The sequence below is a fragment of the Podarcis raffonei genome, chromosome Z (genome assembly GCF_027172205.1).
Source record: "Podarcis raffonei isolate rPodRaf1 chromosome Z, rPodRaf1.pri, whole genome shotgun sequence".
Lineage (NCBI taxonomy): Eukaryota > Metazoa > Chordata > Lepidosauria > Squamata > Lacertidae > Podarcis > Podarcis raffonei.
This window is the reverse complement of record NC_070621.1, coordinates 28,402,653-28,426,684: the sequence shown is the minus strand read 5'-3', so window position 1 is coordinate 28,426,684 and position 24,032 is coordinate 28,402,653. Positions and strand designations below refer to the sequence as shown.

The window sequence follows — 24,032 nt, the reverse complement described above, 5'->3', positions numbered from 1 at the left end:
AGAAATTAAATTCCACCAAGCAGAATACTCAAAATTGATTAATCAGGAGATTGAATGGAAAATAAAACAGATGAAGCAAAGATCTTTTGAATCAGCAAATAAATGTGGAAAGCTGCTAGCTTGGCAGCTGAAAAAAAGACAAAAGCTAAACACGATAACAAATCTAGAGATTGATGGAAGGATCGTACAGAAACCAGAAGAAATTAGGAGGTGCTTCCACAGATACTTCAAAGAACTGTATGCACAGGGGCCCCAGAAAGAATCAGAGATAGATCAATTTTTAAAGATAAATGGACTATCAAAAATAACTCAAGATAAAAGATCAATCTTGAACTCTACAATAACCTCACAGGAAATTGAAGGTGCCATTCAGAATATGCAACTAGGCAAATCTCCAGGCCCGGATGGACTTACCTCCAAATATTACAAGGTTCTGAAGGACTATTTGATACAACCTTTGTTGGAGGTATGTAACCAGATTATGGATGGGAAGAGGGCACCAGAAACGTGGAAAGAAGCCTTCATCACATTGATACCTAAGTCAGAATCTGAAAAGACTCAGCTTAAAAACTACCGTCCCATCTCACTCCTAAATGTGGATTACAAAATATTTGCAGACATTTTGGCAAATAGACTTAAAAAAGTCTTAAATGAAGTAATTCATAAAGACCAAGCTGGCTTTCTCCCTGGTAGACATTTATATGAGAACACTAGAAACATCATTGACATTTTAGAACTTTTGCAGACTAACAGGAACACAAGGGCGGTGTTAATCTTTATTGATGCGGAGAAAGCATTTGACAACATATCTTGGATGTTTATGAAGAAGAACTTGGAAGGGATGGGAGTGGGACGGGGGTTTGAGAATGGATTACATGCAATCTATTCAGAACAAAAAGCTAAATTAATAGTGAACAATGTGGTGACGGAGGAATTTAAAATTGAAAAAGGGACACGACAAGGGTGCCCTCTATCCCCTCTGTTATTTATTTCAGTCCTGGAGGTGCTATTGAATATGATCAGAGAGGACCGGTTGGTACAAGGGATAGAGGTCGGAGTGAAACAATATAAACTGAAAGCTTTTGCAGATGACCTAGTTTTGACACTGCAGGAGCCAGAATCCAGTACAAAAAGAGTTCTCGAACTTATATCTGAATTTGGTCGGGTGGCGGGATTTAGGTTGAATAAACAAAAAACTAAGGTTCTGACCAAAAATTTAACAATTACAGAAACAGAGGGGTTTCAGAGAGAAACAGAACTGAATGTGGTTAAAAAAGTGAAATACCTTGGGATCTATTTGTCCTCCAAGAATTTGAATTTATTTAAGGATAATTATGAGAAATGTTGGTTGGAAGTTAAAAAGGATTTAGAAATTTGGTCAAGATTGAAACTTTCCTTGTTGGGAAGAATTGCAGCTATAAAAATGAATGTGTTGCCGAAAATGTTATTTTTGTTTCAAACCTTACAGATCGTGGACAGAGTGGATTGCTTTGGAAAATGGCAGAAGGATATATCTAGATTTATCTGGCAGGGCAAAAAGCCCCGAATAAAGTTTAAAATATTAACAGATTCGAAAGAAAGAGGGGGGTTTGCCCTGCCGGACTTGAGGTTGTATTATGAAGCTGCAGCCTTCTGCTGGCTGAAAGATTGGTTTTTGTTGGAAAACACCGATGTCCTAGATCTGGAAGGTTTTAATAATGCTTTTGGATGGCACGCATACCTATGGTACGACAAGGTTAAAGCACATAAATTGTTTAAAAGCCACATTGTCAGAAAAGCAATTTTTGCAGTCTGGATGAAATATAAAGACTTACTAGAGAGTAAAACTCCGAGGTGGCTATCACCAGTGGAGGCCAAGGCCCGAAAAAGACCCAATATGGAGGCCTATTGGCCGAAATATTGGGAATTGACTGAAAAAATTGGAGACAATTGGAAGTTGCAGAGCCAGGACAAACTAAAAAATAAGGTGCGAGATTGGCTACATTATGCTCAAATTCAAGAGGTTTTCAAAATGGACAAAAAAGTTGGTTTCCAGGTGGAAAAGTCGAAACTAGAGACAGAATTGTTAGAACCAAAGACAAAGCTGTTATCTAGAATGTATAACTTGCTGCTTATGTGGAATTTACAGGATGAGACAGTTAAATCTGCTATGATTAAATGGGCACAGGATGTTGGACACAACATTATGTTTGAAGACTGGGAAAGGTTATGGAACACCGGAATGAAATTCACGGCCAGTACGGCCTTGAAGGAAAACATTATGAAAATGATATACCGGTGGTACATGACCCCAGTCAAGTTAGCTAAGATACATCACCTGTCTGACAATAAATGTTGGAAGTGTAAGGAAGCAGAGGGGACTTTCTTTCACCTCTGGTGGACATGCCCAAAGGTTAAGGCTTTCTGGGAAATGATTTACAATGAGTTGAAAAAGGTATTTAGGTATACCTTTCCCAAGAAACCAGAGGCCTTCCTGTTGGGCATGGTAGACCAGAAAGTGTTAAAGAAGGACAGAACTTTGTTTATGTATGCTAGTACAGCAGCAAGAATACTTATCGCAAAGAACTGGAAGACACAAGATTTACCCACGCTGGAGGAATGGCAGATGCAGTTGATGGACTACATGGAGATAGCTGAACTGACCGGCAGAATCCGAGATTTGGATGTAGAAACAATTGAGGTGGACTGGAAAAAGTTTAAAGACTACTTGCAAAAGTATTACAAACTGTATGAATCTTAAGACGGTGCATGATTTGGAAATGATACGCTTTAGCAATTATGATTAAGTAAATAGTAAACTAAGTGATAAAAGAGAAAAGGAGATAATATGAAATTGAACATGTTACGTTTATTTTAAAGGTATAAAAATTGTGACATAATACATTGAATATAGATACATAACATGTAAAAGTTACAATAAGGTATGACATAAGGTAACAAATTGCTGACATTGTTAATATAAAGAACGCAGAATCGGAAGGGGTGGGGAAGTCCAAGTTGGGATTTTTGTTAAAAAAAAAAAAAAAGGTTTCTTGTAAACTCCTTATTTGTTTGTAATGTATAAAATTTGGAAAGAAACGTAATAAAAAATATTATAAAAAAAAAAAAAAAACAAGTTCTTATCCCCAATTTTTGACCTTTTTATATTTAATTCATTTTAGAAAAACCAATTTTAACTTATAAACATCAATATTTGTACATCAGTGCTCATTCTTAAAACTTTTTTCTAAAGTTGACCCAAATTCCCTTCCACGAATTCCCGAATTTTCATACTAATAACAAAACAAAATAAAAAAATAGATTATAATTGTACACCCTTTGGATTCCCAACCCCCCCCCCTTTCCCGGTTTCGATCCCCAACAAATGTCCATCAGTCTTAGTCTACTATCAGCCTGGAGACCTCACGTCCGAGGCTCTTAATTCTCTCTCAATTCCTCTCTGCCGGTTTTTTTGGTAGTCCTTAGTATTAAACACCAGATCTCGGAGAAGCTGTGTCCCAATAGGGTCCATGTTTCTTCCAGCCAGACCTCCATACTTAAAAGTGGAGCCCGAATCTTGTTTCTTACTCCTTTTAAATCCAAATGTCCCGAAAGCTCCAACTTCCACCTTAATCAAATTTGTAATCCATAGGTCTTCAGATCTCCACATAAGGAGATCTCTCCATTCTTCAATCTCCAATTCAGACCAGATTTTTATCATCCAGTACTTATTTTCCTTTGTAACCATCATGTCAGGCCTCTGGCTCTCCTTTGTCAACTGCAACATTACATCTCCTCCTTCCTTTTCCTCAGAAACAACATATATCTCTTTCTCCACACTCTCAAATCTCTCAAGTTTCTCTTCTTGTCCAGCTGCATGAACTTCCTGAGTCAAATCCTTATCAAATTCAATGAATTTGTTTACTGTTAAGTCCAGAGTTGTAACATTGGTAGCCAAAACATCAATTTGGCCTTGTAACTTTCCCAAGAGAAGAAAAACTCTGTCCAATTTAGCGTGAATTTTTCCTCCTTCAGCCATTCTTGTAATGTCCCAAAACCCCCTCTAGAGGGATTTTGGTTACTTAATCTTCCTTCCAGTTCAAATCCAAAAATCAAGTTAGTTTGTATCAGTTCTTCCTTGTTTTCAACAAAATATAACCAAATTGTAGCAAATATATCCAGCAGAGACAGCAGAAACAAAGTTCTCTTTTTCCTTCTTGACAGCTAATTTGACAGCTGTCAAACTCTTCTATATCTCCTCAACAGGCTCTCTTGCGGATCACTCCCGGGTCCGGGGGGGGGGGGTGGCACTTCAGCTCTCAAAATTAGCTCTTATCCTCCAGTAAAATTACTTATACTGCCAAATCGTGAAATTAATGTATTTTACCCAATAAAGAAGAAGTTCTCTCGACCTTAGTTAACTAGTCCTTGCTTTAAATTATTTACAAGACGGGGAGATGGACTTCCTGTTTGCGCCTTCCCCGATCGTGCCTAATTAAAAAAAAAATTTCTTTGCAAATCCAATTTCCGTACTACTCACGGGTTGTTGCTTTTAAAGTCCAATTGTTCACAAGAAGAAGTCAGCGCTCTCTGACCATGGCATGCGGCTTCACTCCGCAGGAGAAGCAGTCGACTCTCAGCACCGCGCCGCTCGCCCCGTCCCCCATTTCGAAGCCTTTAAAAAGGCTCCTTCGCGGGTTGGGGGGGCGCAAATAGTGCCCGCCGAGTCACCAGGTTCACAGGCTTCAGCGCCTGTGATTTCTGAGGGTCCCCGCGTCGCTGCAGCGGCAAGACCCAAATCCTGCGGAGCCGATTCCCTCCGGAGCTCGGAGGGAATCCGCCATTAGTCGATGGCGCTAACCCGGAAGTCGATAAGTCTGCAAATGCTGTACTATCACGAGGTGCATTCTACATAGTATTTAGTGTGGCACCTTCTCTATCACCATTTGATTCTATAAAAGCATTTTTAAAAAACTGTTTCTAGATATGCAACTGTTCTATATATGTTATATTGTAAATGCTTTGGGATGCCTAATGGGAAGCGATTACCGTATTTTTCCATCTATAACATGTCCCCATGTATCAGATGCCCCCTATTTTGGGGGAGTCAGATTTAACAAAATGGCCTTGGCACTATCCATGTATAAGGCGCCCCCTAATTTTTGACATAATTTATTAGGGAAAAAACCTAGTCTTACACATGGAAAAATACAGTAATTAGTGAGCCAGTGTGGCATAATGGTTAGTGTTAGACTAGAACCTGGGAGAGCAGGAGGTTCACAATCCCCACTCAGCCATGAAGTTCACTGGGTGACCTTGGACTAGTCACCATCTCTTAGCCTCACCTACCTCACAGGGTTGTTGTGAGGATGAAATGGGGAGGAGGAGAACCATGTACACCACCCTGAGATCCTTGGAAGATAAAAGTGGTACATAAATTAAATAAATAAATAATATTAATCCTACTACTACTAATATTAATAATAATTGAATGGTACTATGATGTCTCTTCTTAGTCTTCTTTAGGCTAAACACATCCAGATAATTAAACCATTTCCCACAGAAATTTGTTTACATGCCCTTTATTACTCTCTTTCCCCTCCTTCGGACACACAGTGGTTTGCAGCTCCCCATTCTAAACTATGTCCTCTCTCTCCTGTTACTGTTGGGTTAGTTCAGGGGTAAGCAAACTTACCACGCCTTGGACTGGTGTCTCCAGCGCTGACCGCACGGTGGGCCGGAGGGCGGGGGAAGCGCGTGCCCATACGCTATTTCTGGTGCACTTCCAGGTTGGAGGAGCACTGGAAATAGCTTGTGTGAATGTGCACGGGCCTCCTTTGACCCAGATGTGCACCGGAAATAACACTTGCGCATGGGCAAATAATGCTTGTGCAGGCGCACAAGCTATTTCCGGTGCTGCTCTGATCTGGAAGTGGGCAGCTATGCAGTGCAGCGCCGGTAAGAGCAGACAGCGGCAGCTGGCGTTGCCGCAGGCCGGATAAATGAGTCCCTCGGGCCTCACCCGGCCCGTGGGCCTTACTTTGGGGACCCCTGGATTAGTTGACTAAACCACCATAAAATGAATCAACTGCCCTTTCTTCATCCCCATTTCCTAATGATGTTTTTTGAGCATGAACATTAGACTGACATACGGGAGGCATATTCGTTTCAGCATGAGGGTAATATCCACGCTGGCTAATTGTTTCATTTTGCACACAGCTCAATCCAATCCTATGGATATGATAATGTGGCTCATACTGACCTGAAACCTGTTTTGAGACACGTCAACAGTGCCCTGTGCAAGAAGTATTGCATTGCACAGCAGAGATTATGACTGCACTACTATTGCATGAATCTGTCCTCACAGTACCATAGGATCATGGTATCCAACCATCTGAATATTCAAACTGCGAACAGTGGATGCCAGAATGAAGATTGAAGGGAAAATGTGGAAATGTAAAATGCACAGACATGATAGCTTGAAATAGGATTTTTACATACTTTTATGAATTCTTTGGGATTTCCTCTGCTTCAGAAATTCAGATTTCAAAGCTTTTGAGGGCACTGTTTTCTTTGTGGAGATCAGAGGGACGAACTGTTACATCAAATTAAAGTCTTCAGCTCAGTGGCAGAGCATAAGCTCTGCATGCAGAAGGTCCCAGGTTCAATCCCCAGAAACTCCAGGTTGCAATAGGAAAGACCAACGTGTTTTGTTTTTTTTAAAAACACATTTTTAAAAAACTTGAAATGTAGGTCCACTTCTACAGACGGTGTAGACAACAATGAGCTAGATAGACCAAGGGTCTGACTCTGTATTATAGAATTAGGTAATTTATATACCACTTCTTACTTCAAAGAAGTCTCCATGTCAAGGATGGAGACCTTTTTGGTTCTGTGGGCCACATCCATATCAGGATCTAGCCTTGTGGGCGACATCTGACATGTGGGAAGGCTGCCTACCTGCAATCACCTGATGTCCCAATGACATCAAGCAATTGGGTGCTTTGAAGTCCTGAAGTTGAGTACCTGAGTATTTTCGTCTGGCTGGACTATTATTATTATTAATTGAATTTATATACAGAACTATGTCATTGAACTATGATAATGCTTCATGTTTGCCTGGATGGAGGACAGAGAGGAGTTAGTATGTAGAATCTAGCATATTGTACAAAGTTAACATTTACATTCCCTGCTCTATCAACTTTTGCCTCTGGCTCCATCTACCACTGATGTGTCTCTTGGAAGGCTGCCCAGAAGGGAAACCAGCCATTGTACCAAAAGATTCTGCACCCTCGTTTAATACGTACCAGAGAAACAGTCACAATTGGGGTCAATCTTACAGTCACAATCCGATGGAGCTCCAGCTATGATGGAGATTTCACCATTAGTTGTAACCTGTTGGATGCGGTTGATCTTCCTTTCATCAGTCTCGGCAATGTACAGCACCCCGCTGTGAGATACGCCTATGGCTCTTGCCGACTCAAGTGTGGAATGGATTGCCACTTTGCTGACCAAAACGTGATCTATGCCTGGCACCTGGCAGTGAATAGGTCGGCCTGCAATAATGCGCACTTGCTGATTTTGAGAAATTTGCAGCACAATGTTATTGTCCAGAACATATAACGAATTGTCAAGTGGGTTGACAGCAAGGTCTGTTGGCCATTCCAAGCGGACCTGCAAAAAAGAAGGAATAAAGCAAGAGTCAAAGAAGTAGTTTCTCCATGGTTTCCACTTTTGGCCAAGTAGGATGCTTGTGTGCCTGTGGGTGAAATCAGGTCAGTGAAGCACAAGCCAAAGTTGTGGACAGTCAGTATGGCGTACTGGTTAGAAAGCTGGACTAGGACGTGGGAGATCCAGGTTCAAATTCCCACTCAGCCATGGAAATTACCGAGAGGAAAAATTGTATGCCATCTGGACGAAAGATGGGGGGGGATGTAATAATAACATAAATAAACTCTCTTCCAGTTGACACTCTTTTGAGCCCTTGATCTTGACTCAAATTTGTCCAATGCCCAGGCCCAGACTTTGGGGCTGAAGTCCAAGGTACCACTAAGCAGTGTAAGCTGGAGGGCCCTCAACACAGCAGGATGTTTTACAAAGCCAGCCCTCTCATTAGGATGAGTGAGGCAGTTGCCTCAGGCAGCAGTTGCTGAGGGACAGGGAGTGATGGTAAAGTGATGAAGGACAAATCTGTGCATGCCCTGTCCCAACTAAGTGAGCTGAATACTCTCAGGTGTGGAAGAGGATGCTATCCCATTGCCGGTACTGAAGTAAGATTCACTTTCCAGCCTGGTTGGAGCCATCTCATCCTTTGCCTCAGGAAGAAAAATGTCTTGGGCTAACTCTGCTAACTTGCCATATTTTGAAATAAATGAAGACAGAACACATTACTCTTAGTTATACCTTTTCTGGACTTATTTTCTGGGTTGTGAGGTACTGTACAAAAGGAGCAGATCTGCTTATTGCATGAGCCTAACTTTGATTTCAGGAACCCAGGGTGGTCATTATGATTACAGAGCTTATTCTTCCTACTAAACTTTGATATAAACACCACAATGGGCCCCAATGGGCCCATGAAAATGGGCATCTGGATGGTTGACAGCTCTCTGACAGCAGGACCAAAGGAACCCTCTAGGCAAGAGAAATCTGGTTACTTCCTCTTCTCATTAAAAGCAGGGAAAAGAGAATTTATCCCCATGACCCACTGAAGCCTGTGCTGGAACAACACAGAAGTTTTGGTTAATTGGGAATGAAAGCTTATTATCTTGGTCCATTGATATCTTTGGGTAACTTCTGAATATACGTGTTCCCTGATCAGAGTTCAGAGCTACCTATGTTTCTCTTTGATTAAAATGAGGAGCAGCTGTTCATGGAAAAGTGTTCCAATTATAAACTAGGAAAGACTGAGTGAAAGTGTGTGTGGGGGGGGGGAATCTAAAATATGAACTGGGCACTTCAAGGTTGAGCAGAATGATGTCTTTCCCTGATGTCCAATACTCAAGTGTGTGCCTTTGCGTTAAACTCAAATGTGAACATGAATCTCTTAGAGTGAAAGGACACCACTTTTAATCAATGTATAATTTCAGAGTTAAGCAAGTAGGTCCGGATAAATTTTTGGCTGTTTTAAGTTAAAATACAACACTTCTCTCTATTTCCTCCCTTTTTATTCTCTTGTGAGTTTGTTGCTGAAAGGTTGACATTGCATGGTCCCGCTGTGAGAGCTTTGACTTCAAGAGAGAGGGGGCTGGGTGGCCCATTTTTTTGAATGTCCCAAAAGTATGTTTGCAAAATTAGAATATAATGTTTCCTTTAAATAATATATTTTCCCCATTGTAGGATTTTACTTTGCAGCATTAGAGAAACTGAGAAAGGAGGAAAGTTAATTTGCAACCTATCTAAGCCAAAAACCAAATGGTTTCAAGGTGGCTCTTCTTGGCTTGGGTATAATTTTTGACCTAGTTTTGATAAGGGAAGCAGAAGGATTCAATAATGAAAATTAAAGGAAAAGGAACAAAGAAGGCTCAGAATCGTTATGTAAGTCATAATTAATAAAGCCCTAATTTTTAATGAGGAGTAATGTGATTCAGCATAGATATAAAAAAACAAACCAAGCAGTGTGGTTGGAGATTTGAAATGAGAAAGGTTTTATGTTAGGGAAACACACAAAGAAGTAGAATTGGGGGGGGGGGTTTGGGGGGGTGAGGCTTCTGTCTGTCTTTCTCTGGATGCTTCCTTACAGCTTTCCTCCCCCTATACCAACAGCACCTTTCCTGAAAGCGTGGAGATCTTAGGAGACAGGAAGAGCTCCCTTTTCTATTTTTCTTTTCCCTAATCCACATGGATCATTTTTGCTTCATCATTAAGTGGGGATTTGAACCTTGGGATCCTCAGCCCTAGGCTTTGTCTGCACTATGCATTTAAAGAAGTATCATACCTCAAAAAGCCCTAGGAACTGTAGTTTGTTAAGGGCCCTGGGAGGTGTTAAGAGATCCCTATTCCTCTCACAGAGCCACAATTCCCAGAGTTCCTTGGGAAGGGGGATCAACTCTTAAAGCACTCTGAAAAAGCTGTAGCTTTGTGAGAGGAATATGGGGCTTCCTAATAACTCTGAGGACGCGGGTGGTGCTGTGGTCTAAACCACAGAGCCTAGGGCTTGCTGATCAGAAGGTCGGCGGTTCGAATCCCTGCGATGGGGTGAGCTCCCATTGCTCGGTCCCTGCTCCTGCCAACCTAGCCGTTTGAAAGCACGTCAAAGTACAAGTAGATAAATAGGTACCACTCCGGTGGGAAGGTAAAAGGCGTTTCCGTGCGCTGCTCTGGTTCGCCAGAAGTGGCTTAGTCATGCTAGCCACATGACCCGGAAGCTGTATCCCGGCTCCCTTGGCCAACAAAGTGAGCTGAGCGCCGCAACCCCAGAGTCGGCCACGACTGGACCTAATGGTCAGGGGTCCCTTTACCTTTAATAACTCTAAGCATCCTTAACAAACCAGAGTTCTGAGGATTCTTTGGGGAAGTCACGACTGTTTAAAGATGTATGATACTGCTTTAAGTATATAGAGTAGGTGAGGCCTAAGTATGATGCTTTGAAAACTTAACACAATGGAATAACTGCTTGCTTATATCCATCAAGCAATTTAGCAGCTTCTTACTCATGCCCGTTGTGTGATCTGTGACAGCAAACAGGGTGGCTACAGAAATGTACCAAAGTGCTTAAGGGTCATTATTTTCCTGCTGTAATTAAGGCTTTTTTGAGGGGGAATAATTATTTGAGTGCCAAAAAACACCATTAGTGCAACATGGATACATTTTCCCATTGTGTTCGTATGAAAACACTGATAGCAAACAGAATTTATTTTTCTCTGACATTCAAGCATGTTAGTTCCACAGCATCCCCTATTAAGGTGGGCAAATTATTATCCTTCAAGCAACTCATGCAAATAAGCAAAAACAAATCCTGTCAGGCAACATCAGTCACAATTTTTCCAAAACATGCTTGCTGCTGTTCAAGTTGTCATAAGCAGTGTGGGCAAGCTGAAAATGCTGGTCAAGAGTCACCAGCAGTGTAATATATTATTATTTCCACAAGAATAAAAATGTTTGGAAAAGAATATATTCTGACATAAGACAAGCTTTGCTGGTCCCATATGAAACACATCAAATATGGGTGATCCCTCCAGGGTGCCATTTGAGTAGTTGTACTACTATGATCTCTGGGCATTTGGACAGAATCTTTTCCCTTGGACTCCTTTACCTTGATATTTTGATTGTGAATAGAGGGATCGGGCTCCTTCTCACTCTCTCTGTGCTTAGACTAAGGATTCAACCTAACAGAATTTTCCTCTGGCAACTTGTGACAGTAGCTGTGAGGTAGGCAGAACCTCCAAGCTGGTCCAATTTGTCTGCAGGGAAATTGCTCCAAATACGGTGACAAAGTAACCCCACAGCAAGGTCGTGTACATGCACTAAGGTAAAGGGACGCGGGTGGTGCTGTGGTCTAAACCACTGAGCCTCTTGGGCTTGCCGATCGGAAGGTTGGCAGTTTGAATCTGTGCAATGGGGTGAGCTCCCATTGCTCTGTCCCAGCTCCTGCCAACCTGGCAGTTTGAAAGCAGACGAGTGCAAGTAGATAAATAGGTACCACTGTGGCGGGAAGGTAAACGTGCGCTCTGGTTTCCGTCACAGTCTTCCATTGTGCCAGAAGTGATTTAGTCATGCTGGCCACATGATAAAGAAAGCTACCTGTGATCAAATGCTGGCTCCCTTAGCCTGAAAGCGAGATGAGTGCCACAACCCCATAGTTGCCTTTGACAGGACTTAACCGTCCAGGGGTTCTTTACCTTTTTTTTTAACCTTTTACATGCACTGTCCACTTTCTGTTGGGCAGGGCCAAAACATGCAGGATGAATGAGTGGGACATCCATTGACAATTGCAAGCTGACCTGAGTCAGCTCAGACCTCAGTTAGGTCTGTCAAACACTACAGTCCCCCAGCTTGACTGTGACTGGCCAGTTCAAATTTTGAAGTCCTGATGTTCCCTGTGGCCAGCCAAGGCTGATGTTGCCACCAGCTGGTTGTGCGGGAAGTCTTTGCCCCACCCCTTGCCCCACCTACAGCCACACTGGGCTGCAACTGCTGCCATCTTTCCTGCAGAGAGACATTTGAAGAAACCTGCTATATTGTACTTAGATAATTGATGTTTTAACAAAGTGAGGTTAATGAGATTATTATGCCTTAACCTGCTTGGTTACAATGGGTGCACAACAAAATTTAGAGTACTCATTAAGTGATTAAATTTGTCCTTTTCATCCAGAGGATTTTCTTTAAAAATATTTCTATCTGGCATTAAGATGAATGTGGCTGAGCTCACCATTCTGGCAGGTGGTGGTGATATTTTGAGAGGAAGATGAATGGGGCGAGCCAGCTGGAAACAGATTCTAGTCCTTAAAGACACCTGTTTCATTTCCCCCCACACACTATACATATTTTAAGGAAACTATGCAGGGCTAGTACATCACAAAATCCCAGGTTTTTCAAAACTGTTGAGAAGTGAGAAGCTCAGTGTTTTGAGAGCAAAAGGTTCCAGGTTTGATCTGTGGCTTTTCTTGATAGGGCAGGGAAATATTCTTGCCTGGAACCCCTGGAGAGCTGTTGCCAGTTAGTGAAGGCAATGCTGAGCTAAGTACCGTATTTTTCGCTCTATAGGATATACTGGAACATAGGACGCACCTTGTTTTAGAGGGGGAGAACAAGAAAAAAAAATCTCTCCCTCTCTGCGCAGCGCCCCTTCAGTGAAGTGGCAAGAGAAATGGAGCCCCTTCCATTTCTCCTCCCGCTTCGCTGAAGGGGCGCTGCGCAGAGGGAAAGCTGCGCAGCGCCTCTCCAGCGAAGTGAAGCCAGGAGAGCAAGAGGGATCGGTGCGCACCGATCCCTCTGGCTCTCCTGGCTTCAGTGAAGGCAACTCGAAGCCTCCGGAGCGTGGCCGGAGCGCTCCCGCTGCGCTTCGGAGGCTTCGCGTTGCTATTGCTGAAGCCATGGAGCCTGCATTCGCTCCATAAGACGCACACACATTTCCCCTTAATTTTTGGAGGGGGAAAAGTGGGTCTTATAGAGTAAAAAATATGGTAGTTCAATAGTCTGACTTGGTGTTAAGGCAGCTCCCTGTGTTCCTAAGGCATACACAGTCTGAATGGACAAGGTCAAATGGATGAAATATGCTCTGCCTCTAATAGAAGACATTAACATATGCAAAAAAAATGTTCAGCATACATTCAGCAACTCCAGGCTAATTTTATTCATGATGTTCATATAACCAATGAAAAATATATGGTTAACTCATGGATGTGGCACCAATGGCCCTTTCTATGTTGCTGGATTCCAATTGCCATCATCATTGGCTATGCTAGCTGGGGCTGATGGGAGTGGGAGTCGAACAACACACAGAAGGCCTCAAATTCCCCATCCCTTGGTTATTTGCTCAATGAAGAAACAATAATCCTTGCTCTAAATCCTTACTCTAGAAGCAAAACAAAATAAAAAAGGCCAAATCTATGTTTAATTATAATGTCAGGAGGCAACAAACACAATGTATTTTCTTGGCATCACATTAACAACAAACAAGGATCTATTGCAGCACACATTATGATAATTTATTCCATAAGATCAACTGGAGATAAGAGGAAGGGGGGAAACTGGCTGATGCACAGTCAATATTTTTTCCAGGCAAAATGTCAACTAAGCTAAGTACTTCTTCCCCAAAGTAAACTTTCTTTTACATAGGATTAACTCATTTTTTTAAAAAAGCAATGGAGAAATATTATAAAGAAATGAATATGGTATCATAAAAGTGCTCATACTACCATTAAGACTCTCCAGGCAAATCAGGAAGGCGAAGGCAGGCAGAAGCACATGATATCAATTACTATTATGCAAATTGTTTGAACAAGATTCCTGATGTCTCCTTGGTGCTTAAATCTGTGAGACTTCTGCTGTGCTGAAATCTGTCCTCCAATTTTTAAAGGCTCCCCCCCTTTTAACTCTGTAAAAAAGCTTACATTTATCTGTCTCATCCTCACATCACTCGAGAAGTTCTTTAGAATTTCAGTGGGTGTGGGCTTTTGAGCTCACATCCCTGTTGAGAGGTGGTCAAAGGTGATATTTCCATTTTTCTTTCTGGCTAATATTTCTTCAGCACTCTGCAGCCTTCCCAGCTATCCACGCTTCCTGCTCTGAAGATAGCTCCATGGGAGAGGTCACCTCACGATGTCTCCCCCTGGCTTTTAGTTGAAGTGTGGGAATGCAGGAATTCTAAAGACTGCAGACCCACCGGTGAAATAATTTGTAGAATCAAGAAAGGACACTCACAAATATCCACAGCTACCTCAAAAGTAAATAACCATGGCATAAACTCTGCACTCCACCCACAATAATTTCACACATCTCTCTGTCTCTTTAGTAAGATTCAAATACAATATCTTTTATCATTAATTAATGCAGAATTGTAAAACAACAACAACCTGAGGTGAGTGGGTGGATTTTCAGTACAGTACTACATGAGACAGATCAATACGAGTGAAAAACAAAATCACAGTTTTTAATTACCTGAAGAGTTTAAGTAGTGAGTTTACCTAGGTCAGTTTCTTCTACTAATATAGCAATAAGTGGGAACAACTATTTCTTCCTAGGAGGTTCATAAGCCTGGCAACACAAAAGCTAATAACAAATTTCCCCAGGTAGCTGTCACCTACATATTTTACACAGATTAAATAAATTATGATAAAAAGCAAGTCTAGAGTGGCAGACTAGGGTGATGTCTGCTGTTTGCACGAATTCTTCTTGTTGTGAGACTTTTGTGTGTAAACTGAGAGTGTGTTTGAACCCTGGGTGAGAACTCAGAGGCTGAAAGGGGGGATGTGTCAGAAGGAAAATGAACTGATATTTATTTATATATATTAGTAACACTGTGTCAATGCAACATTTTTTATATGTAACTGTGTATTTTTTGTAATATTTTGTTTAAGTTGTCTGCTGCTTCAGTTTTCTGCACACCACTTCACAATATTTTTTAATATATTAAGTGGTACAGAAATCAATCAATCAATCAATCACAAGCACCCATAATTCAGACCCATACATAAAAGCAAGGAATGTTTTCAGATGTAGAAATAATTAAGGATGGGAGCACTGAGTTCCCCCTCTTCCCCCTGAACAAAACAGCCTTTTGAAAGTTTTTAGCACTGTAAGTTTTGTTCTGGCAGCATATGGAGAGCTTAAAACCTCCCCTTGGCTTACCATAAAGCAATTGGAAGGCTTGAACAACAGTAGCATGTGTTTGTTTGTTTTTTGAAAATGGCCTTAGAGGAATCGATCAGCAACTGGTGTAGCATGTTCCCATTTTAGGAACCGTGTTCCAGCTTTATTTCCTGCTCTCTTACAATGGCGACCCTTTATTTAGACAACCATGAAAATGATTTCTGTTGATTATTACACTAATGGTCTGATAATAAAAGCTGTGCTGGCAAGTGAGCTTTTAGGTTGGGGCAAAGAACTAAGACTGCAAATTCAACGGAGCATTGGGAACTGTCATATACCAGGTCAGAACAATTGCTCTACTGACAACAGTGACTTACAGTAGCACTCCACGGTTACAGGCAGGAGCCTTTCTGAAACCCTGCCTAGAGAGGCCTGGGATTGAACCTGGGATTTTTATTTATTTTTTTGTATACAGAGCATCCACTTTAGTGTAGAGCTGTGGCTCGTCTCCATTGCCACAGTGAAGTCTAGAAGGAAACATTACTCCAGATGTGTGGTTGTCACTAAAAATAACAGCCTCATGTACTGTCCTCCCCAATGCCATTTTTATAGAAAAAGAGGTGCCGCAACTCACCACAAATTCTTCCCTTGTTCTCTTAGAATGGTTCACCCGAGAGATGCTGGAACTGAGTTCCGGCAAGTTCTGGCTGAAAAAAGTCATCCTTTTCCTAACAACATTTAATGAAGAAGTAGGAAACCTCAACCTTCTGGGAACTCCAGAGGCTAGCCTGCCAGGCAGTTTGGGGCAAAACACACTTACTTTTCCTGCACCTGAGTTCATATTTAACATCAGGTACAGGAACCTTCAAGCCTTGGCTAAAATGAAGAATTGGGAATGTACTCCCAAATGCATTCCTGCTTCTTCCTTTCAGTAATAAACACACACAACGTCTCTTGACTTTGGTGATTTCTTCTGTTGCACTGCATGGTAAAAAATCTGTAATTATAGCAAGACCTTGTAGACTAGATCCTTTGCAATGCTGACCTGAATTCAAGCTGGCAACACTTGAGCGACTCCTGCAAAGGAAAAATGTCTATGCACATCTTCCTTTGTAGGGGCTTGATGCAAGCAACAATTAGTAGTGCAGCTGATATCTACCAAAACTGGGGCTTGACACTCAAAGCACAGCTTGCCTTGCCACTTGACACCATAGTGAGATCAGCTGATTGACAGCTGGGTGGCCCCACCCAGCTGTCAAAATATGTATATAACCTATGTACAACCTATGTACAACATGCTCTGAACACACTCGAGGCTTCCCTAATGTAGGGGTACCTCTATCAATGAACCCCCACCTTACTATTAATGTAAATGTACCCGAATATACTGGTTGGGTAGAAGGAGAATGGGAAGGGGGCATTACTTGGTGTTATGTACTGAAGTTCTCACCCTGGGCCAGCAGGGGGATACTGTAGATAGTTATGCAAATGAAGGATCGAAAGTGATGTTCAGTGATTGGATAGTTTGTATGCAAATGAAGGATCGAAAGTGACGTTCAGTGATTGGATAGTTTTAGAAAATGGCAACAGTTACATTGTTCTGGAGCTCTATATAAGCAGGCTGACTGAGCTCCTCAGGGAGTTCTGTTCCAGCTTACAAATAAAGAGCTGCTTTGGAAGAATCGCTGTGTCGTCTGATATGTTCTCCCACAACTTAACACTGGGAATGGTTTATATGTGTGGAATCCAAATAACATTTGACCTGCCAGGCAGGTAGTGGCATTGGCTCACCTTTAGGTGGCTTTCATCTGCCTGCAAACTTATTCAAGAAACGGAAATTTTAGTTTATTTCTATTCCACCTTTCCCCCAGAACCAGGACCTAAGGCAGCGCACAAAAATTACAGCTAAAACACACCTAGCTAAAGCCATATAAAAATAACAATCAAACTATCTATCGAATTAGTGCAATATAAAAACATATCTATTAAAATGCAGATAGTTTTTAAAAACACAAAACACTATTAAGGGCCCTCTGCTTTTAAAAAAAGCCTGCTAGAATACAAAATTCTTCACCTGCTGGTGGAAGGACAGCAAGGAAATGCAACTTAGGAAGCTGAGCTCACTGCGCTTGTTGCTTGAGACGCAGAGGATACAGGTTTATCTTTTGCAATTGATTACAAACTGTGTCACAGCTAGGGATACCTAAAGGATTGGGTGATAAGATCTGCTTCACTGCTCCATCAGGATAAATCCTCTACTAAGTTTTATTCTTTATTGACACAAATGTCATGTGTTAAATAATTTTCCTTCCAGGAGGAAAAAAATGTCAATAGATTTTGGGATGGTGGGTGGGCAAAATTGTTGCTGTGATTAAAAAAAAATTAATCCTGCTTTTTTAATCATTCTCTATCACGGAAACCTATGCCATAGTGAAGCTATTAGACTTTATGGCGGCTCGAGCCTGCTCTCTGAAAAAAGACAATTTTATTTATAAATAAATAAATATCCTTGTCCTAAAACTGATTGTTTTGTAACAGCACCAGATAAAAAAACTGCAATAATTGTTTGCAAGTCAAATGTAAGAGCTTAAGGAGCATTTGAAATTGCCAGGGCTTTGTGGAAGGGAAGAGGGAGGTGGGACCCAGCAGGGGAAGCAAATGGAAATGAAAAATATTCTTCTGACAATTTGTTTAAAACCAATGTTCTTAGTTGAAGGGTACACACTAAACATTATAACATGAACATTAAAGATGGAGCAAGGCTAACAGTTTATCAGCAGCTCATTATTTAGTGCAGAAATGAATCAATTTATTTGACAGGCAGGTAAGAGTCTGGTTCTCTTGGGGAAAGTAACAGAGATCAGAACAATAAATTACAGATGGGAAAGCTGTGGTCCTCCAGATGTTGCTAGACTCCCATCTCCCATTTGCCCGAGCCAGCATGACCAGTGATCAGGGATGACGGTGTTGTTGTCTAGCAACCCTGGGAGAGCCACAGGTTCCCCATCCAAGCTATAAAAGAACAAAAATCTGTTGAATGTTTCCATTTCCAAACAACCTGTAGCCTAGGCCACACACCTCTTTGATCAGAGCTTCCCACTGGGTGACAGAATAATTTGACTGGATTGCAAATTAACACTGATTAAACTTTTCTTCTCGTACATCAGCATGTCAGATATTTTTAAATCATACACAAGCAAAATGTGAGTCTGATTGCATGCATTCCATAGCAATTAAAGTTGCTTCAGTAAGTTTGAAAAGTTATGACAACAACTAGCACCTGCTGGACTAATGCCAAGGCAAAAGTCTCCATTAAAAACGCAGTTCATGTGGAAAAGGATATAGGTGTCCCAGAGGATAGAAAGCTGAACATGAATCAGTAGTGTGCTGTGACTATTTAAAAAGTGAACACATTCTTAAGCTATATTATCAGAAACATCATCTCCAAACAGTTCTATTTTTCAAGTTCCTGCTGAAAAAAGGCCCTGTTACCAGACCTTATGAAGCAACTATTCAATTCTGTTCTGTGCTAGTAGGCCACAGTGGAAGCGCTTTGTCCAATACTGGGCATTCCATTTCAAGAAGGACGTTGACCCACTAGAGGCAACCAGGGCAGTGAATGGCTTGGAAACTGCACTATGGGGGTGGGGTCTGTCAGAAAAGAATCCCCCACCCCGGAACCTTTGTTATGTCTGCCAATGAAGCACAAAGCATCAAGATATGTTTCACACACAATAAAGAAAGTCATTACAGTAACTAGTATGGCCCATGTTCTCTTCTTTCACTAGTTGGTAGTTGCTGAATTGGTGTGTGTTGGAATTTGCAAATGCCCACTTTATAAGGCCATCTGGGTCATTGCTGGAAATAACAGAGCTTGAGCTCTATTGACAGGAGCAAGCCAGCAGTGAATCACATTGTGCATGTTGGAGTTAACTCTTTTTTTCAGCAAAAACAGGATCTGCACAAGCTTGGCAGTGTGTCAGGCCTAATAAGTACAGGGACCCTTGTCCCATGGATCAGTTGCTGAGACTGAAGGCCCTTGCCCCTCTACAGTTCTTTCTATGTCCCATATTTTGTCTAGCCATTCCTTCAGATTGTAATTCGTTTTATCTAATTTTAATATCTCATTTTTTAATTGTTGTACCTCTCCCTGGGATGAAATGCGGGTAAGAAATCTTAATCATCATAATCTCCAGGGACTATCCTGATGAGCTCCCTGCACTTCAAAATCTGGCACTACGCCATTGTGAACTGGTTTAAATTCAGCCCATGTCAAATGAGATGGAACATTTTAACATTTCAAGCTGCTTATGATGTCAGTGATTCAACGTCAAAGGAAGCGTCAGGTGCAAGCATTAAGTGTTGTATTCAAGCCATGACGGCAAATACCCCTGCCAAAAGATGGGCTTGCAGTCAGCGCTGAATTTAAATGAAAGCATTGCTTTCAACAGAGACCAGCTACTCAGCAGCTCAGCTCAGGAGCTCCTGAGTGGAACCAATACCAGGGGGACTTGCATCTGGTGCCAAATATAAAAGGTGCCAAAAGTAAGTCTCGCTTGCACAACAATAACTGGGAGTGTGTTCTAAGGCTTCTGATTTTTCCTTTGCAGCTGTAGCTTTACTGCCACACACAAATTAAGCCCACTAGGAATCCTAATTTGGCCTACAAAAACGGTGTAGGCAGATTGTTTTGGCTGAGGAAAGAAGTCTTGTGGGCCCAATTAAGACTCCTGGTGGGCCTATTTTGGCCCAATGGTTGGAGGTGCCCCATCCTCGGTGTAACCATGCTAAAAATATAAGGTAAAGGTACTAGATGGACTAAGTCGAGGGGGCTGCACTGCCTGCCATGATGCTCCTGGGTGCTGTTCAATGTCTTATTTTTAGCATTTAAAGCCCATAGCAAGCTGGGACCAGATTACCTAAAGGACCACCTCACTCCACATGTCCTTGCCCAGCAACTGCACTCCTTATATGTGTCACTCCTGAAATAACTGCTTACCCTATTGATGTGCTTAATTTGTCCTAAAAACTGGGCTTTTAGTGTTGGAGCTGCAGCCATCTGGAATTAATTGCAAGTTGAAATAATTAATAAATAATGGCTTGACTTGCTTTAAGGCAGTTCCCTATACTCCTACCTCTTCTTTCTCTGCTTGGATCCCGCTCCCTTCCCTGCCAATTTATAGCTGCTGGGCGTAAACTGCGTTCCAAAGTGTGGGCTGCCGCTGTAACGTTTAGTTTGGCTTTTCGGCACAGTTAGCTGGGCTGCAAACCTGAGCTGACTATTTGTCTTAAAATAAAAAGGCCATTTTAATGCCACACGAGGGTCTCATTAACTTTGCTAGTTTAAATACTTCATAGCTACCATGCAATAGCACGGCTCTAGCCATTCCTTTTATTCAATGGCAACAGCTGACTGACCATTATGCTTTCTGTAATGTTTCTATAAAGTTTCATTTATTAAGAGGCTGTTTAGTGCGCCTGAGTTTATTTGGTTTTTAAACATAAACGGGGGGGGGGGGGGGAGGTGGATGCATTTTGGATCTCTCAAAGCCTAAGAGGAAATGAACAGCTCCAAAGGGCTACAACTCTTGAGATTTAAGAGTTATTTCCCTCCATCTAATAGCAAGGCAGTATCCTTCATTAAGAATATTATCTCTATGTGTGCATGCCAGATGTTCTGAGACAGCGGATAGCAGTGTCACACTAGAGGCAATCTTGAAACAGATTTTTGCAAATACAGCATTTTTAACACAACATTGTATTCTATGAGCCATAAGTAAATAAACACATAAACAATTGCAGACACATACAAAAGCAAAATCTTATTTGCTCAGCTTAGGTTTTGTCCACACTTGCCCCGCTTGCCCTGTGCCTAGAAAGCATGGGTCTAAGTAGTTTTCCATTTGCCCCACTGCTTTCCTTGGGGAAACAAACTCTTTAGCACTGAATCGGAACATATGTCAATCCATGGAAAACCCAATTGACATTTGCTGCGATTCAGCAGTAAAGATTGAGTTTTCTCAGGGGAAAGCGGCAAGACAGGCAGAAGGTTGGATGAGCCCACAATTCCATTATACTGATGATTTCAAAGTAAGTTTTACAGGCTGCTGCTGCACAACCTAGAGAAAGTTGATTAAAACCACCATGCTTATTCAAATGCTGTCCTTAACACATGTAATTTCAGCAGACCAAAGGAAATTTGTTTCCATGTGGAACAGCTGCAACATATAAAAACGATTAGTGTCTACCTGAGTGATGTCCATTCCAGCATCACAGCTCAGTGGCTGGGTTGACGTGAGACCATTTGAGCCTATTAACGTTGTGATCACATCATTTCCATCAATCTTCCGAATCATGGTGCCATCAACAAAGTAGATGAAGCCGTGCTTATCTACAGTAATACCTATTGGGGAAGAGGAAAGGAGATTAAGCAGGAAAACTACCAGGGACCAGAACTATAAATCAGTGGTCGGGGAGCCAGTGGCTCTCCAGCTGCTGTTGGACTCTCATTAGCCCCAGCCAATATGGCCAACGGCCAGGGATTATGGGAGATGTGGTTCAACAAAAAACACCTGGAGAGCATAGGTTTACCCAGTTCTGCTATAAATGCTGGCTTTGTTTCATTCTAGTGGCTTTTTCTGGTTTGATTTGATAATATCCCCCCCATTTTATTTGTCTTTTTATGTGTGTTCAAATTCATGAAACCATCTGGAAAAAACCCCTCTGAAAGCACAGTGATTATTCTGCGCTTTTGTGAACATGCTTTACTCTCATAAAGAATGAAGAAACCGTGGGGGAAAAATAGCTGAAAGCAATGAGGTTTATGAAAACCAGCACCATCTAGATAGCCATTGGTTCCCCATATTTGCTCTGCACACTTTCATTTAAGTTCTGAGCAAACATGCATGGGATTGCATTGCACAGATTGGGTTAACGATGCACAAACAGACAAAAAAATGTGGATGTGTACTTCACAGTAAAAAGTATATGGAGGACACTTCAAAACTGAAGGAAGCCCCCCTTCCATAATGCAAAAAATTGGAATGACAATTGAGACTGCAGCAAGGGATGTAGTGGAAGGCCAAAGGAGGGCTAGAAAAGAAACAATAATTAATTTAATGAATGTTGAATGATGTTGGATAGAAATCAAGGGGTTTTTAGCTGTAATGCTTTGAGTTAAGGATTTGCTGAATAAATAATTTGAATTGGAATACAAGAAGGGGAGGTATGAGGAGGTCAGGGAAATATGTCATTGAAAACTAAGTATTGTGAATTTTATGTGTTTTTAAACTTTTTTTCTTTTTTCTTTTTGTTTGTATAAAAATTGGAAATTTTAATAAATATCTTTAAAAAAAGAAAAGAAAAGAAACAATAATGAACACAAGTTCTGCAGAAAAATAATAAGCCACTCAGGATGTGAAAAAGGATTCCTGCCTTCCTGAGAGCTGGTTTAAAGATTGATGTTTCAGAGGGTGCAATAAAAAGTGGTATATTCAAGGTGGTGTTAGCCTGTAAGAAATCAGAAAGGTCCAAACCTTGGCAAAGATCTGGGATGGAGGACCTGTTGAACTCCAACTCGCATAATCTCTCACCTTCAGCCATGCTAGCTAGGGTTCATAGGAATTGAAGTTCAACAATATCTGGAGTACCATGGGTTCCCTGTTCCTGACATAGATATTATACCACAGAAAGATAAATCCCAATGTTTGTTTCCTTGATGGATAATAGTAATTCAGACCATGGAAACAGAGTAGGAATCCTAGAAATATGTAACAGGAGCAGAAATGAACTGGGCACTGGGCTTGCTTTGTCTGTCATCTCATGCATAGAGTACAAAGAAAATTTTTCATATATCAAAACAGAGGAAGTCATCACACACAAAAATGTACATAGGAGAAAAGACAGTAGTGCCCACGGGAGTGATTCAAGCAAATGTGGAGTATAACAAGCAACAACTGATGGATTGACATTTTATTGAGAAATGGGGAGTGGCATTATGGGGATGGCGAATGGATCAATAAACTTCTCATGGGCTGGAAATCTATAAAAGATCTGGCAATCATTTTCTCCAAACTCCATTAAAATAGACAATGAAAGGATATTGAATCAGACATCAGAAGTGTTTAAAGAGGGCAGAGGAACTTTAAAACACATAAAAGCACAAATGACATTATGTTTATGACATTCTGTTTATGGTATGATGGTTATTAAAAAAGACTATGACAGCAAGGTAGGGAGACATGTAACTACCAAGCAACTTTCTCACAGACAAAGAAGTTGATAGCACCATATGACAGAATCCATTATTGCCCATCTAAGGTGACAATTGATAGGTGTATGAACAGAACTCTAGATTTGCCTTATATCTTTGTATTGTATTGTATTTTGAGTTGATGTTTTATTCTGAATCACTCTGTGCATGCTCTACTTTAATCTGTGTTTGTGGTGTTCTTTACACTCCTCTGGCATGACTTGTCTTTAAGAAACCCATGCTGGGTCTTAGTAAACACACACATACCCCCCTTTATTGTGGTCTGCAGGCCCAAAATTAGTAATCACAGCATCTTTTTCTAAGCACTCACAGATTGATTGTTTAACTATACTGAAAATACTATAAAATTGTATATAAAACTGTAAATGAAAGGCAGAATCAAAGATAAAGGTTAAACAATGGAACAAGGGGCAAGAAAAACAAGCGATAAAAATTGAATGATTAATAAAATTATAATGAAATCAGGGTATCGCCATGACAATTTATAGCTATCCTTGAAAGCACCTTTGCATGGATCTTTGCAACCGTGCAA

At 41.2% G+C, this 24,032-nt stretch overlaps 1 protein-coding gene across 8 annotated transcripts in view; it reads right to left on the bottom strand.

Moving 5' to 3' along the window:
* The window catches only part of TENM1 (teneurin transmembrane protein 1), a 408,277-nt gene that overhangs the window by 54,577 nt on the left and 329,668 nt on the right, over positions 1 to 24,032 (bottom strand). For all 8 annotated transcript variants that reach the window (XM_053373197.1, XM_053373202.1, XM_053373199.1 and 5 more), the window contains 2 exons: positions 21,477 to 21,631; positions 7,287 to 7,653 (listed from right to left, as the gene is read on the bottom strand). In XM_053373197.1, coding sequence (XP_053229172.1) covers positions 7,287 to 7,653; positions 21,477 to 21,631 — 522 coding nt within the window. The remainder of the gene's footprint in view (positions 1 to 7,286; positions 7,654 to 21,476; positions 21,632 to 24,032) is intronic.